A 17,293-nucleotide genomic window follows, 5' to 3' on the forward strand; every position below is an offset into this window, starting at 1 on the left:
AGTCCCTGCTGAGGTCTTGTTTTCAGTCACCACGACAAGGAATCCACTGACCGGTTATTTGGCTGCAGACCCTGAAGTTCTCCTGCTTCAAAATCTTCTTCAATGCTGATGTATTGTGTTGGCTTGGGTATGCACTTAACTTAAGCCCGTTAGGATTTCTGTGCAGCTGTGGGTTTTCTGTAATGGGGAGGCCTGGTGGGGAGGCCTCTCATCCAGTGCACCCAGTCCCACTGCTAGAATCCCGCTAGGGTGTCTTCTGCAATGCTCCTGGACCTTCTTCTAACCCTAGAAGTAAAGTACTCACCTTTTTGCCCAGTTTTCCTAAGGAACTCTGCTACTTAAGAACCTATTTTGACACTGCCTGTTGGTCACTAGTCTTAGTGAGCCCCCTTCTGCCACTGAGAACACTCAAGAACACTCAAGGGAAGACTTTGAAGGGATTGGGACTTCTGCATAGAAAAGAAAATAAGTGTTTAAAAGTGACTTACTTCTAAAGAGTTGGTTGGTAACTAATTCTAAGAGTGAACAGTTACAAAAGTTCTTACTGACCTTGAATGTGTGATGCACTATTCTTAAAGTATGGTTAACGTCTTTTCTTCCTTAGCAACTGTTTTGCCACTCTAATAGAAAGTAGATGTGAAGGTACTTTACTCCCCTGTTATTAGGTTGTGCCTCTTCCCAAAAGTAAAGCCTGGGAATCCTCGGTAAAGAAAAAAAATCAGTTTCAGTTTGATTTCTGAACTGTCTTTCTCCTAACAATCACTGAGCTCTGTGTCATACTGCCCCCAGCCAATGACTGCCCTCTACCTAAGCCTCCCCTCTGGCAACCATCTTCAGATTTGGTAGCACGTAAAGTGGCAGTAGGACCAAGAAAAGAGCAGCAGATGGGTAGGCGGGAGGGTTCGCATGTGAATCCATGCCAGACCCATGCTGGAGAACAACAGTTACAGGTAACCTCCAGCATGGATTCACATGCTAATCAATTAAGAATACATAGCAGTACCCACATGCACAACCACGGGAGGTGGCAAAGGCTTAACGTAAGCATCTCTTACCTCCTCACCAGGCTCACCTTCAAGCCAAAAGGTTTGTGAAGCACTGCTTGGCCGACTCTGGACTATGCCCTGGAATCCCTGTCGACGCAGTAAAATCTCATGAAGGTGTGCGTCGAAGGCCACGTAGCAGCCCTGCAGATGTCCAGCAGAGACGGACAGGAACGCCGTAGTTGCAGCAATCACTTGTCGCGTCGTCTCTCAGACGGCCAGGCAACGGTCGGTTTGCCAACCGGTGACAATGGGTGATGCAGCCGGAGAGCCACCTGGAAATGAAAGCCTTGGCGAGGGCCTTCCCATGGTTCACAGGGCCAAAGTTCACGAAAAGTTGTGACGTCTTCCAGAAACTCAGTCCACATAAAACTTCAGCGCTCTAGCCACATCCAGCGAGTGCAAAGTCCTCTCGGCCGGCGACGAAGGTGCCGGAAAAAAACACAGGCAACACCAAGGGCTTGTTTAAATGAAAGTCTGACGGCACCTTGGGCATAAAGGAGGGTTGGTCCGCAGCACCACCCTTGTGTCGAGAAAAGTCAAATAAGTTGGCTTACAGGACAGGGCCTGAATCTCACCCACTCATCGTACAGATGTGATTGCCACGAAGAAAAGCCGTCTTCCACGATAAGAACTGGATGGAGGGCCCATGAGCCTAGTCAGCACGACATTGAGCTTCCAGGCCGTGGCCGGAGCCTTCACCGGCGGGAACGAACAGAACAGACCTTTAACAAGCTGCTTAACCAGACGGTGTGACCATAACGACGACCGTCCCGGAGAGCTGGTGTAGCGGGAGATGGCCACCAGATGCACTTTGGAGGTATGGGCCAGTCCTACTTTGGCCAACAACAGCAAATACGGCAGCACCTGCGGAGCCGTGACTCGTAGAGGGTCGATCAGTGTACGGCACCAAATGGTGAACCTCGTCCATTTATGTCCGTAGCATTTAAGGAGTAGATGCCCTGGCAAGCACCTCCTTGCAATCCGCTGGGAGGTTGTAACATCCAAACGAACGCTGCAGGAGCCAGGCCATCAGGTTCAGCGATCCAGGTTCGTAATGCAGAATTGCGCTTCCTTCTCTGGCTAGAAGATCTGCTGTTCGGGAGAATTCTCATAAATGTGCCAATTCCCTTCACCTTAGAGACCCCCAGCAACTTTGCTGGATTTTTGAGGACTTTCCCACTCTCTGGTGTGTTTTGAAACATGTTTTACTCTTGTTCTTTTGGTTATAGAGTTTAACCAACTCCTTAGGCATCATCTTTTCATTTGTGTCACACAGCAGCCTTAGTACAGTGGCACCGGGAAGCCTTTTTAGGCTTTCCCAGGGTTTAAATACCTTCTCTGGGATAAACTACCGTTTCCCAGAGTAAGTAAAGTGAAATTGACTTTACTAGTCTTTTAAAAATCTTAGACCCAGCACACCCTATTTTACAATAGAGTGCTGGAGGGGTTACTTAGTATCCCGTGTCTATATACTGATATAGCAGTCAAATGCTACCCTTTCCTCTCAGAATGGAACAAACTACCATAATTTTTCCCGACCACAAACTATTCGTAGCTCCGGTAGCGTTAAAATCGTGGGAGCCATGAATGTCAAGATGGCGTCTCAGCCCCCTCTGTAAAAACAGGTCCCGGTCTTCTTTTCTCGCCATTTCCTTTTGGAAAGGTCCTTCTAGAGTTTTGCTCTGCAAGCCAAACCAGGTTTGGTCTCTTTGTTCATTCGCCCGAGTGTCTGGGGTGGGCAGGAAGTGAGGGAGGTGCCCGAAACTCCCTGTACTTAGTCTCCTAGGAGACCCAAATGCACTCTGTGGTGATTGGCTGGCTGGCTGGCTGTCCGGCAAGGACAGCCACCCTGCTGGGTCAGTGACAGCTAGGCTGGAATGAATGGGAGAACTGAATAAAAGGAGATTCTCTTGGCTTGGAAGGCAGAGTCGACCACTGGAACAAAATAACCGAAGACGAGCTTGAAGAGGACAGCTGCTGCAACTCCTGGACCGTTGGCAATTCGGACCTGCAGCAGGGCTTCACCGGGCAAACCAAATTCACCTCGACAGAGAAGCCCTGCAAGGATGACTTCTCCCTTTGAGTTGGTGGGACCAATCAACTCAACAGCAAGCAAGGTTGCATCTTCCTCAGAGTGCTGCTGGAAACCGAAAAACCAGGGAGGGACACCAGCTTGTGTGCGTTACTTACAGCCACCGGAATTGATGCCAGCTTTTTCGACCAGTCCCAGTGCAGGAGCCGCTAGACGTCCTGCCTCTTGTCTCCACGACTGAGACACAGGAACAGCGAGATCTGCAGAATCTGCCAGGAACAGAAGTCATCAACTGCATCTTTTTCTTCATTGAAAGGTACTGTGAAACGAGGCAGAGTACTTACCTCTTGCGGTGAAGGTGCTTGAAACTTTTGCAACTTGCAGGCCTAATACGCTCGTGACCCAACATATGATTCTTCTTTTTACAAACTACTTGCAAGAACTTGTGTAGACTTTACTGTTTACTTACCAGAACCGCTTTATCCTATCCAAGACTTTAGCCCATTGACTTTGGCCTAACCTATTGTATTGCATCGACTCTTCTGGTGAACTCAAAGTATATGCACTAAGAATAATTGTAACCTTTCATGTACTAATCTTCTCCTTTTACTCCTCTTGAAAAGTATTCTGAAATAGTATTGAAGTATATTTGTGTGTGATTATATTGCCTCCTTCTAATAAATATTTTATAACTGAAATTAATAAGTATTTATCAAAGAATCCTTCAGTGTAAGAGTTTACTTGAACACTCAGGATTGTAGACCTCTGTAACATCATTACTGCTCACTTTCCACTCTTGAGATAAGCCTGGCTGCTCAGCTCTGCTACCAAAAACTGTAGTACAGACTTATTAGGTTTAGTAAGCAAACCAACCAAAGGTTGGTTTGCTTACACCTGTAGCCCTAGTTGTGTGTACTGGTCCCAAAGGGTACTGCATACAAACTCTGCCTAACACGGGCTTTGAATTGGTAGTGCTTCCCTTGCACCACGAAACGCAGGAACTTGCGGTGCCCCATGGGGATGTGGAAGTATGCATCGTCTAAGTCCAGCGACGACAGGAAGTCCCCCTCTACCAGCTGCCTCAGCACATGCTGAAGAGTGACCATGCAGAATTTTTGGGACTTTATGTACTTGTTCAGTCGACGAAGGTTGAAAATGGGCCTCCAGCCCCCGGTCGTCTTTCCAATGAGAAAGTACATTAAGTACACTCAGGAGCCCCAGAGCCTCTTTGGTACAAGCTCTATCGCACCTTTCTTCAGCATGGCAAGCACAGCAACAGCTGAGGGACGTTTTCCTGCCGGGCCACTGGTGGTATTCTGGGACACTTCCGTTGAAATGCGAGGCTGTGTCCGTGGGTGAGAGCGTCCAACACCCAACGGTCGGTGGAGATGGTCTTCCAAACGCTGACGAAGTTCGCCAGCCGGCCTCCCACCGGGGTGCACGGTTGGGGGCTCGACGCCACGGCCGGTTTAATCCTGCTTGGACGTTGAAGGGCCACCTTGGGGACCCTGGCGACGTCGTCCTCTGAAAGACTTGGAGCAGCCAGTGTTCGTCTCCTGGCCGAAGAGCGGGAGGGTTGGTGGTATGAAGAGGATCCCCGCCAAACCCCTTGGAGGATCCTTGGGACTTCCTGCCTGAGGTCCGAAAGGACGGCTTCCGTTGCTGAAGAGTGCCCAAAGCATGTGCAGTCTCCATGTCCGTCTTTATGGTTGGAGAAACTCATCCACAGCCTTCCCGAACAAATTGTCCCAGTCGAAGGGCATGTCCCACACCTTCAACTTACATTCTGCCTAAAGTTGGTGGCCTTGAGCCAGCCACGACGAAGGCAAGAGCTGTTGCCCATTTTACGGAATCCCGCATCAGCAATGTACATGGCCACCGTGATGGCATGATCTGACGCCACCTCGCCTTCCTGCAGGATCTCCAACGCTTCCAACCTCTTGTCGGGATGGGAGCGATCTTGAACCACAACTCCCAGTTGTAACGAGCCACGATGGTGAGGGCGTTGATGGCCTTCATGGTAGTCGCTGCTGAATAGATGAGCCGTCGTCCAATGGCATCTAACTTCTTGCCCTCGCTGTCCGGTGGGGTGGCAGCCGCTTTGGCCGAACCACCAGAGGACTTCTTCCAGGCTGCCGCAGACACTACAGAATCCAGGGAAGGCCAGGCCCATGAGCACTTAGGTGCGGAGTCCAGCACCCTGTACCTCGAGGCAATCCCTCTTCGCCGGAGCCGTGGAAGGGTTCTTCATGAGCGCCAAACCCTCGTCCCAAATGTCATCCAGGAGTGGGACCGAGAGGATGGTCTTCCTCTTCGCTGATATAAGCCCTCCTTTTCCTCCATAGCAAGCTGGAAAAGTTCCGACGCCCTAGAAATCATTGAGTGGAACAAGCAATCTCGTCCGGCAGCTAAGATCTGGGTGGTGTTGACGGGAGGTCCCCTAAACCGCCGTTGTCGTCCGTGCCTGGATCCGTCTCATCCCTTGGGGGTCGGGGGGGCTGGGGGTTTGGAGGGGCGAAGTGTGGAGAGGAGGTGGAGGGTGCACTTTTCTTGGCCGGGGTACCCCAGTGGGGGTGTCAGCCGTCGCTGCAGGCAGGGCCACTGGCGCGATAAGCATCCTCGTCTGGATCTCTGATACCAGCGTATGCAGTGCCAAAAGGATGTCCACTGAGAGGTCTCAAGGAGGTACCGGAGGTGGGGTGGCAGCTGAGGTGCAGACGGAATGCGTCACTGGGGCACTGGCTGGGAGCCCAGGCCATCGTCGCCTTGCTGCTCTTCGACGACGGCGAGTACACCGTCAAGGCTCTCGTCCTAGGGCCTGCTTCCTACGTTTCCCTCCTCCTGTATGGTTTGCAGACCTGTGAGCTCCTCCTCAGATGAGATATCCGTACCCTGGAGGGCCACCGCACCCCCCCTTTTTGTTTCCAGCGGTGAAGGTCCCGAGGAGACGACTGGCATCTTCTCTGGGGTCTTCTCAATGGTACGGAACGCAACCTCCCTCCTGGGAGGAAGGGACACCCTGGCCTTAGAGGTTGTGGTCCTGCGGGGTTGTCAAGGCAGCCTTCGCCAGAGACGCTGCCACCCCCTCGATGGAAGGCTGGATGTTCGGTGGGTGCACCTGGGACTTCACGGTCAGAGCCAGAGCCTTGTCCTGCTTGACCTTCTCCTTAGGGGGAGGGTCCGAGTCCCACTCCCCCTTGGATTTCTCCGGTATGACGGACTTGGGCCACTCCTTGAGCTTGCCTGCATGGTCCGACTTCCTCTTGGCCGCAGATCCTGAGCGTTGACTGGTGACGGAGGCTGGAGATGTCGAACGCGCCCTGACTGCGGAGGAGCCCATCGTAATGGCGCTCCCGGTGGCAGTGGGCACGGTGCGTAGCCTTCTGTACGACCCCTGTGGGAGGGGCACCCTCAAAGGACTTAGAAGCCTGCTCAGCCTTCTTGGAACCTGGAGAGGCATGGTGCAGGGACCCACCCAGAGCAGAGGCTTTGGCCTGTAGCCACTCGTTCAGCCGCCTGTGCCGATCCTTCATCTTGCGAGGGACTATCTCCTGGCAAAACACACAATCCTCCTCCTTGTGCGGGTACAGGCAATAGAGGCACTCGGAATGCTGGTCGTCCGAAAAGACATTCTGCCAGCCGCAGCAAATCCTGAACAGGGGAGTTGAATCCTTTTCCTCCGACATGGTCCACGCGGCATAGGCCTGAGAATCTTCTGGAAGCCTCCATGAAGAAACTAGCCGAAATCCATAATATGGGTCCCCGTTAATTGGAAGGTTAATCGATGGAGCACAAGGCATGAACGACTGTCAAAAAACGCAATAAAAGCTCGAGAGCTAAACACGAGAACTCCCAACACTTGAACGTGCGGTAAAAATCTGAAGGAGAGGTCTCAAGGAGGAGGCTTAGTTAGAGGGCAGTCATTGGCAGGGGGCAGTATGACCCAGAGCTCAGTGATTGTTAGGAGAAAGACAGTTCAGAAATGAAACAGTTTTTTTCTTTACCGAGGATTCCCAGCCTGACGACAGGGAATAATCATGAGCATATGAATCCATACCAGACCCCATGCTGGAGAAAGGATATTTGACCTAATCTACAGTAATAAAACATGTATTAAAGTTACTGTCAGATGGAAGCATCGAGTTGAGGAAACACTAAAAACTGATGTCAAAAAGGCAACCTTGAGAAAAGAAAGCATTATAAGTTAAGCACGAGAAATTAGTGAACAGTTTTTGGGATGCTAGAGCACAAGATGGAGGAATATAATTGCTCAATTTATAAGAACACAAATAATTTGAACATACTTTGCCTGTCTGGACGCACATGGTTTGCAATCAAGCGGACCTGGTACTCTGTTAAGAAGTTGGAGAGAAACATAAGTTAGGTGGCCTTTCATCAGTGACATGAACAATTGTAAGATGTAGATTTTGGTGCAATAGGAATTCCATATACAAAATAGTAATCACAATACATGTTTACATAACTTCTTGGGGTTTTATTGCTGCAAACAGCGACTGGGGTGCATTTGACAAATGCAATATTGTGCCAGCTGATAACAGAAAATAAACATGCAACATTTTTTTGTTGATGTTAAAGTTCTTCTTAGTTTTAGATCCCTTACTCCTATCCCAAACTTTCAAAAGTTCAAGAATTTCAGTTTCATTCTCTGATGTGGCAAATAATTCCCCTAAACTGACGATATGAGGGTTTTACTAGAACATCACTGGTGTGGGGTTTAAAGAGGCCAATTGTTTTTGAGGACCACTACTAGTGTAGTGTTCCGAGAAGCCAATCTTGGTGGACCTGCAATGGTTTACCACAAAAGTCTCTTGGTAATGAGGCGGAGTAAGGCTTAGAATACATAGATTAGGGGCGTGGTGAACACATAATTAACATACACAAATGGTAGTGTTGCATGGTTAGGCACCTGACCCAGTCAAGAGTGGATGGGGACTGTTAGGTAAGAATTGATGCAGTCCAACTGGTGTGGGACTACACAAGACATCTATTGGTATTGGGTATACCACCTTTTAATATAGGTCTGTACTACACACGTTGGTAGTGTGACAGAGCAGCCAGGCTCATCTTAAAATACACAGAGATATTAAAGCATTCTTTAAAAAGCAGCAACTGATAGTAACATTAATCCCAAATTAGGATTCAATTAAAAACAAAATAAAGCAGGTGAGTAATTATTTCATAAGTTATACATTTTCCAGCACACTGAGGGACGTCATTTGAGGTCAGTAATAACACTTATTTTGTATCATCTTTACAGTATCGAGTTAGAAGGTAGGGAAATGTTAGTTAAATCAGAGCACGCTGGTATTCTAGACAAAACGATTCTCCCAGAGGGATGCAAGCAGCCTTATCAGAGCAATGATAGTGTTCAACAATTAGAACCTGTAAGGTAATAAGCACTGCCAAAGCCAATAGGTTACGAAAAGGGCCTATAGGGAGCCAGAACAGCAAAAGTCAACGGGCCAGTTCAAAGTGCTGCTGTTCTCTTAGAAAATATTGTAGTAGTTCAAATAGAAAATCACAGCAACTCAACAGGAGTCACCTTGAAGAAGCACAATCTGCAAGTCTAGTGCAAGTGTGTGGAGGTCAAATCTAAAGGTGGTAAATTAGAACTCCCCAAGGTAGAAAGCGCCCCAAATGGTTGATGTACCCCAACTCCAAAGTACCTGTGAACTGAAGAATTTGTTCCAGCTGGAAGCATTCTTGTTGCAGTGCAGCAGAGTGTTAGGGAGAATTCTCATTTATGTGGTCATTCCCTTCAACCTTAAGAGACCCACAGCTCTTTTGCTGAACTTTAGTACTTTTTAATTTCAACCCTGGAGTGAGACCTTTTTCGCTGTCAAGCAAGATTGTAGGCAGTACCCTTTGGGTGCACTACAACAACCTTGACCTCCTGGCAATAGGAACCCAACCGTTGGTATAAATCTGTACTACACAGGTTGGTAGTGTGGCTGAGAAGCCAAGCTCATCTCAAGAGCGGTTGATTTGAGCAGTAGGGTGGTTACACAGAGTTTCACAGTGACAAGTATCCAAATAAACAACACAGGAGTAAGCCTTCTTCAGAAGGGGCAATATAATAGTTACACAAATACACTGCAAAATACACACCTAGTTTCTCTGAATCAGCAAGTACCCATTTGGGATGGCACACAGACACTTCCTACACCCTCAGGTGACTTAAATAGTTAGGACACTGGACATTCATACATCACTGGTACACGTAGAGCAATACTGAAGTTGGTTTCAAAGAAAAGAATAAGACTAAAGATCACACAAATATTCTGAAGCAGTTAAGTACTTTAGAACCCCCCAATGAAAAGTAAGTTCACACTTTCCTGGAAGGAAGGTAAAAAGACAAAATCAGAGGGGAGACGAGTCATTCAGGGAGCCAGGCCAGCCAATGTCAATTGGGCAAAAGTTTAGGTGAGCTGAAGCACTTCTTACAGGCAAGTAAAAGTCTTGCAGTATGTTTTAGAAGTCTTTGTAGAAAAAGTAGAATCAATTAGGGCCACAAGCTTGGAGTCTTGGGAGAAGTAGAAGATGCAAGCAACTCTACAGAAGCAACCAAGACAAGTCTCAAATGAGAACAAGTAAGGCGACAAGAGGCGAGTTCTCTTGGACTGCACAGTACCTTTGGTTTGAAGAAATGGTTCCAGCTGGCTTCTGTTCCTGTGTGGCTCTGCAGATCCTTTTGTTCCTGGGCCTCAGTCGTGGGGACAAGAGGGAGGACATCTGGGGACTCCTCAAACACAACGGAACGGTCAGCAACAGCCAAACTTCAATTCAGTGGCACTTCAGTGTTTCAGCTCCTCGTGTCTGGCAGCCATTAACACTGCGGTTCTCTGATACCACTTCAGACTTTCCTTGCTTCTGAGGTCCAGCACTCTGTTGTGGTGGCTCGACTTGGTCAGTCCTACATCAGGGAAATTTGGAGGATTTTCCTAGTGCTTGGGTCAGACATAAAAGCGATCCACTCGATTTGGTGTTCCTCTCCCTGGCACTTCGGTTCCAGCAGCAGTAGTACAGCCAGCTTCGGGATGATGTCCAAACGAGTTCACTTTGGAGAAGATTGGTCCCACCAACTCAAGGGGATAAGTCGTCCTTGCAGGGCTTCTCTAGTCGAAGTGAATTCGGAGCTTCAGCACAGCAGCAGGGCTTCACCCAGGCAAATCAACGGTCCAAAAGTTGCAGCAGGCGTCTCTTTCAATGTCTCCTTCGGATTCCTTTGCCCAGTGGTCAACTGCCTTCCAAGCCAAAAAGCCTCGCCTTTTATGCAGGTTTCTCCCATTCATTCCAGCCTAGCTGTCAATCACACCGCAGGGTGGCTGTCCATGCCAGACAGCCAGTTGGCCAATCACCTTTGGGTGCATTTCTGTAACAAAGGGGATTAAGCACAGGGAGTTTCGGGAACCTCCTTCACTACCTGCCCCTTCCAGACATACTGGAGCCAAAGGTGGGCTTCACTCGTGAATCCCGCCAAAGACAAAAACAAACAAAGGGACCAAACCCGGTTTGGCACGCAGAATAAATCTCAAGAAATCTCCAACAAGAAATGGCAAAAAAAGAAGACAGGTGCCCATTCTGTCAAAATGGCCTATGGGTGCTTTACTGCAGCTGTGAATGCAGCCTGCGGTAAAAACTCCCAATGGTAGTTAAAAGTAAACCACTGCCAACAGTCATTAAATGTAGAATGGGTAACAAAAATGTTACATGAGAAACTAGACAAAGGGGATACTAAGTAACCCCTCCAGTACCCTATTGTATGATAGTGTGTGCTGGGTCTAGAAAGTTACAAATGTAAGTAAAGTCAGAGAAGGTATTTAAACCTTTGGGAAATCTAGAAGACATCCCTGTGCCACTGCACTGAAGGTGCAATGTGTCACAATGTTAAAAGATGATGCCTATGGAGTTTGTCACACTCCATACAAAAGAAACACAGAAAATACCTAGAATTAAAAGTACAAAGTCCCAAAGTTCAGCAAAAGAGCTGGAGGTCTCCAAGGTGGGAGGAATTTAGCACTAAACTGAAAATTCTCCCTAACATTCGCCCTCTCATGTGTTTTGACCTGATTTGGATTATGTGTTTCCAATGTTTTTTGGATGCTGACAAACTCCATAGGCATCTACTTTTTGTATGGTGACACAGCACCTTCATTGCAGTGTCAGAGAAATCCTCTAGATTTCTCATAAGGTTTAAATACCTTTTCTTGTGTCAACTACTATTCCCAAGAATAGTAAAGTGAAACTGATTTTACTTACCTTCTCTCTTTGTAGGTCCAGCATACACCACTGTATATGGAGTGCTGGGGTGTTACATAGTAGCCCTTTCTCCTACATTCTCATGTAACATTTTTATGTTACCCTCACTACATTAAACACCTGGTGGCAGTAGTTACATTTTTCCTGCCATTGGGATTTTCTACCACACACTGAACAATCAGCACAGTACAGCACACATGGGTGACCATTGTCAAAATGGTCCTGGCCTTTTTTTTGCCATTTTCTGTTTGAGAGTTCTTTCTGTGCGTCGAGGCAGATACGAGCCCTTTGTTTTGCCTTTGGCGGGCTTCAGCCCTGATACGAGCCCTTTGTTTTGCCTTTGGCGGGCTTCAGCCCTGAAGGCCGCTGTTAGGCAATATTGTATGTAGTAACCCTGTGGGAGACTACACCAGCCTTGTCCTTTTGGCAATAGATAACCCAACTATTGGTATAGGTCTGTACTATACAACTTGGTAGAGTGAGCAGCCAGACTTATCTCAAGAGGGGCAAATGTGAGCTGTAGAGGTGCAACATAGAGGTTCATAAATGCAAGTATTCAAATAACACATAGTGAAGTTTTTATAGTAAAGTTATTTAACAGTCCGTTTTAAATAAGCCTTCTTTAGAAAGGGCAAGAAGTATCTGGAGTAAACTCCGGCGCCCCGGAGTCGTTTTGAACATGATCGATAGCCCCTTTTCCTAGCATGGCCCGTACCTCCTGCAGGAGCTGAGTGAGGTGCTGCTCCTGCCGGACACCGTGGTATCTGCAGACACTTATGCTGGAATTTTAGAGTGTCTGTGGGCGAGAGCATCCAGCACCCATCAGTCGGTCGAGATCTTCCATTCGCGACAAAGCCCGCTAGCCAGCCTCCCACTGGGGTGCATGGGTAAGGGCCCCGACGTCCTGGCCGGTTCAGTCCTGCTTCGGGGCCTGCATGCCGCCTTGGGAGTGACGATGGTGGCCACCTCTGAAAGCCTTGGAACGACCCCTGTAGGCCACTTGGGTCGTGGAACAGAAGGGTAGATGGTAAGAGGACGATCTGCCACCGAAACCCTTTTGACAATCTGCCTTTTAAAAGCACAAATGGAAGGGCGGTGTTGCTGAAGCATGTCTAGGGCCAAGGCTGTTTGTCGTTCTTCATTGCTTGCAACAAGTCATTGACAGTCTTCCCAAAGAGATTGTCCCCAAACGGCATGTCCAGGACCCTCATCTGAACTTCCTGGTAAAAGTTGGTGGCTTTCAACTAGCCACGGCGAAAGACAGGGTTTACCATCTGCTGGAACCCTGTGTGTGCGATGTCCAGGGCCAGGGTGAAGGCATGGTGCAATGCCACTTCGCCCTCCTGGAGGATCTCCAGCAACTCAAACCGCTTGTAGTCGGGGAGGAATTCCAGCAACAGGGCCATCTTGTACCAGAGCTCCCTGTTCTGTCATGTCTCTTCTTTGTATTTCTTCCGCGGAAGCTGCGGAACCCCACAGTTCCTCGCCGACGGCTCTGTCTCCTACTGATATATTCATTTCCTGCATAGTCTGCGCGGGTATTCTGCTGCTACTGCCAGGACCTTTGTAAACACCTGTGGTCCCGAGGCAATGCCGAAAGGGAGTACCTTGAATTGATAGTGCCTGTCCTCTATCATGAACCTTAGATATTTTCTGTGCGCTGGCAACATTGAAATATGAAAGTATGCATCTTTCATGTCCAATGTTGCCATGTAATCCCTGTTTCAACTGTGGGATTACTTCCTGCAGGGTTACCATACGAAACTTTGGACGTTTGACAAACTTGTTCGCTGGCGCAAGTCTGACACAGGGAGCATGGTGAGGTCCTTTTTGAGTACAAGGAAGTACACTGAATAAATACCCTAGTTTACCTGAAGAATAGGGACAGCTTCTAGGGCATCCTTTCCCAGAAGTGCCTCTACTTCTTGTGTTAGGATTCGCAGATGGTCTGGCGTCAGGCGTCGTGCTCTGGGCGGTCTGAATTGTGGGGGTCAGGCGAATTCCACACAGTACCCGTGGGCGACCGTTTTAGAACCCACTGGTCTGATGTAATCCCCTCTATTTTGAAAGGAAAGATGTTAAGCGACCCCCCCCCCCCTCCGACTGGGTGACATGGCAGGGGACTTGGATCCGTAGGTCATTTCTGACCGGAGCCTGTGACGCACCTGGAATTGGAGCCTCTGCTGTGCCGCTGACCCCTATGTGGATAGTTGGCAGGGGTGCTGGATGCTCGTCCTGAGTTCCAGTTGTTTCCCGTATTGTATACGTTTTGTGTGCAACGGGATTGGCCTCGAAAGGACCGCCAGGACCCACTTCCCCTTTGCGGGGGAGGATATTTGTGTAATCTGTTGCAGGGACTTAAGAGTCTCGTGCTCCTACACACAACTAGGACTACAGGTGTAAGCAAACCAACCTTTGGTATACGTCTGTACTACACAGTTTTGTTAGCGTTGCTGAGCAGCCAGGCTTATCTCAAGAGGGGAATGTGAGCTGTAATGATGTTACAGAGGTCTACAATCACAAGTATTGAAATAAACTCTTACACTCAAGGTTTCTTGGTAAAACGCTTATTAATTTATTTCAGTCAGTTATAAAACATTCTCTAGGAGGCAATCTATATTACACAAATATACGTCAGTACTTTATACTGTACGTTTCTGAGGCATTTAAACCACTTTGAAGGAGGAGCAAAATGGCATAGGTTAATAAAAATAAAAATTACAGTTACTCTTAGAGAGTGCAAATACTTTGGGTTCACCAAAGGGGTTAATTCAATGCAATAGGTCAGGACAAAGTCAATGGGCTAAAGTCTTGGGGAATGAAGCAGTTCTGGTAGTTGAACGGAAAAGTCTTTGCCAAAGTTCTCAGAAGTAGTTCTTAAGAGAAAGAATCATGTTGGGTCACAAGCTGATTAAGCCTACAAATTGGGAAAGTTTCAAGCATTTTCACTGCGAGAGGCAAGTACTCAGTCGCATTTCACAGTACCTTACAAATGAAGAGAAAGGTGCAGCTGAAGACTTCTGATCCTGGCAGTTCCTGCATATCTCGCTGTTCCTGAGCCTCAGTCGTGGGAACAAGAGGGAGGACGTCAGGGGACTCCTGCACTGCGGGGGGGACAGTTCACAAAGCTGCCAAATCTTCGATTCTGGTAGCTGTCGTCAAGCACACAAACTGGTGTCCTCCTCCCTGGTTATTCGGTGTCCTGCAGCACGCTGAGGAAAATGCAACCAGCTCCGAGAACGGTGTCCAGGTGGCTTACGAGTTGATTGGTCCCACTAACTCAAAGGGAGAAGTCGACATTGAAGGGCTTCTCTGTCGAGATGAACTTGGCGATTCGGACCTGCAGCAGGGCTTCACTAGGCAAACCAACAGTCCAGGAGTTGCAGCAGCTGTCCTCTTCCAGCTAGTCTTCGGTTCTTTCGTTCCAGTGGTCGACTCTGCCTTCAAAGCCAAGAGACTCCCTTTATCAGGTTTCTTCCCATTCATTCCAGCCTAGCTGCCACTCACCCAGCAGGATGGCTGTCCTTGCCGGTCAGTCAGCCAGCCAATTACGCCAGAGTGCATTTGGGTCTCCTAGGAGACCAAGCACAGGGAGTTTCGGGCACCTCCCTAACTTCCTGCCCACCCCAGACACTCGGGCAGCAGAGGCGGTCTTCAGTCCTGAAGCATGGCAAAGCCGTAGAAACAAAGGGACCAAACCTGGTTTGGCGAGCAGAGACAAACTCTAGAAGGCCCTTTTCAAAAAGAAATTGAGAAAAAAAGACCAGGACCTGTTTAAACAAAGGGGGCTCAGACACCATCTTGAAAAACATGGCTGCTGTGATTTTTAGCTACCGGTGTTCGCCATCAGGAAAAATCATGGTAGTTTGTTGTAAAACCACTGCCACCAGCCATTTCGATAGAAAAGGGTAGCATTTATTTATTTGCATTTTTAAAGCGCTCTCACAGCCCACGGGCATCGAGGCGCCTTTACAGGAATTGTTTTGTCTTAGTTACGAATTTATAACGCGCTTAAATACCCAGAGGTTTGTAAGCGCGGACCCGTGGATCAAACCTGTGTTGCTTAGCATGGTCTTGCTTCCAAGGCAAGCACGTTGCCGCTGAGTTATCCTCCCGGGACAATTTTGACTGCTACATGAGTTTCTAGACGTAGGGGATACTAGGTAACCCCTCCAGCACGCTATTATAAGATGGGGTTTGCTGGGTCCAGGAATTTGAAAAGACTAGTAAAGTCAATTTCACTTTACTTTCTCTGGGAAACAGTTAATCCCAGTGAAGGTGTTTAAACCTTGGGAGAGCCTAAAAGGTTTCCCTGTACCACTGCACTGAGGGTGCTGTGTGACACACAAAAAAAGATGCCTATTGAGTGGTTTAAAACTCCACAATCAAAAGAAATAAACACGGAAAACGAACAGAATTAAAAAGTACAGAGTCCCAAAGAGCTGGGGGTCTCTAAGGTAGAGAGGAATTAGCAAATTTTCAGAATTCTCCCTAACACTCGTCCCCCCCAGACTAAGGGACAGGAGTATCTAATCCAGAGGCGTTGCTAGGGGGGGCTAAGGGGGCTATTGCCCCTGGTCTTTTGGCTGTAGCCCCGGATAGAATCTCAGGAGCTCCAGCCAAAAGGATAGCTAGCCCCTGGTCCCAACAGTTCCAACATTAGCGCAGCCCCGGGTCTTTTCCAGACCTAGCAACACCCCTGATCTAATCCCCATCAGTATGGATCTCCTATTGCAAGTCGGTTAAATGGCCTGCTGAGTACACCAGCACCCTTTTGTAACCCTTGCTATGGCACTTTCTATCAGTTTTCATCTGTAAGCTATATGACCTACAAACCCTGTTTGGTACATCTTTCTTATTTGATGTATAGGGGATCTGATTTAAAAGTCCCTCAGAAGTTTTACCAACCTCTGAACCTACAATAGGCTTTTTCAAGGGGTCCTTAGAAAGGAATCCCTTAGACCTAGAGGGGCCTCCATGGTTCCTCACCATCTCTCACAAGAGCAGGTTGGGTCTCGGGTATCTTGGTTGGAGGGACTCTGGTCGAGCAAGGTACATGCCTCCACTTCCTCTGAGATCTGGCCTTACCTGTTTTAGATGTTTCCTCCTAACATTAGGACTTACACTGGAGTCTTCAGTAGAAGTTCCAACAGTCTTAAGGTGTTTAGCCTTAGACCCACTTTTCCTAGTTTTCCACCAGTTTTGAGAATTGCCAGTTCTCATAGTCCTATAGAGGGGTCCAATTTGTCTATCCACCTCTTACTCAGAAGCAGGGTGGGTCAGAGACTGCACAACTGGATGGGCAATGATGGAGCTTGGCTGGGGCTCCCATTTCCCTACTATTCTAGCCTCAGATTTGCCTTGGTTAGATGTCAACTTACTAACACAAGGGCTTACAGTGGGGGTCTATGTAGAGGTTCCCACAGGCTCAGAGTGGTCTCTTAAGGTTGCCTCTCTAGCCAATTTGGTTCTGTTCCCTCATACTGGGAAGCCTGGGGGAACTGTACACTACTGCTAGTGTTTAAGTCATTCCCCAACAGGACTCTGCCAGGGACCTCATTCTGAATACTGACAGGAATCCTCACTGTCATATTATTACACTGAATGAGAGCTGGTAGAACTGGAACCAATTGGACAGGGCCTCCAGCAAATCAAGTGGGACCTTTGGGTGCCCTAGCAACATCCTCAGGCTTGAAAAAGCTTTCATCCACTACAGTTCTGCTGGTCCCAGTGTCTCTCGTGGCAGGAGTGACGTGGCCATTTACAAGAACACTGTCCATTTAATACCCATTAGAGTTCTCTGGAATGGAGTTCTACGCATCCATATTCTGTTTCTTACCCAGACCAAGGGGCTCTAAGTATACATTGGCTTGAACACCCAAGGGTTCTTCAGCCAATAGGTAAAAGTGGGCACTAGCCATTTGCACTTCACCCT

At 48.2% G+C, this 17,293-nt stretch overlaps 1 protein-coding gene across 4 annotated transcripts in view; it reads right to left on the minus strand.

The window, feature by feature from the left end:
- Positions 1-17,293, minus strand: part of DDX42 (DEAD-box helicase 42) — a 459,832-nt gene that overhangs the window by 228,849 nt on the left and 213,690 nt on the right. For all 4 annotated transcript variants that reach the window (XM_069634107.1, XM_069634109.1, XM_069634108.1 and 1 more), the window contains one exon: positions 7,383-7,430. In XM_069634107.1, the coding sequence (XP_069490208.1) occupies positions 7,383-7,430 (48 nt within the window). The remainder of the gene's footprint in view (positions 1-7,382; positions 7,431-17,293) is intronic.

Source organism: Ambystoma mexicanum, chromosome 13 (genome assembly GCF_040938575.1).
Source record: "Ambystoma mexicanum isolate Mex_15411 chromosome 13, UKY_AmexF1_1, whole genome shotgun sequence".
Lineage (NCBI taxonomy): Eukaryota > Metazoa > Chordata > Amphibia > Caudata > Ambystomatidae > Ambystoma > Ambystoma mexicanum.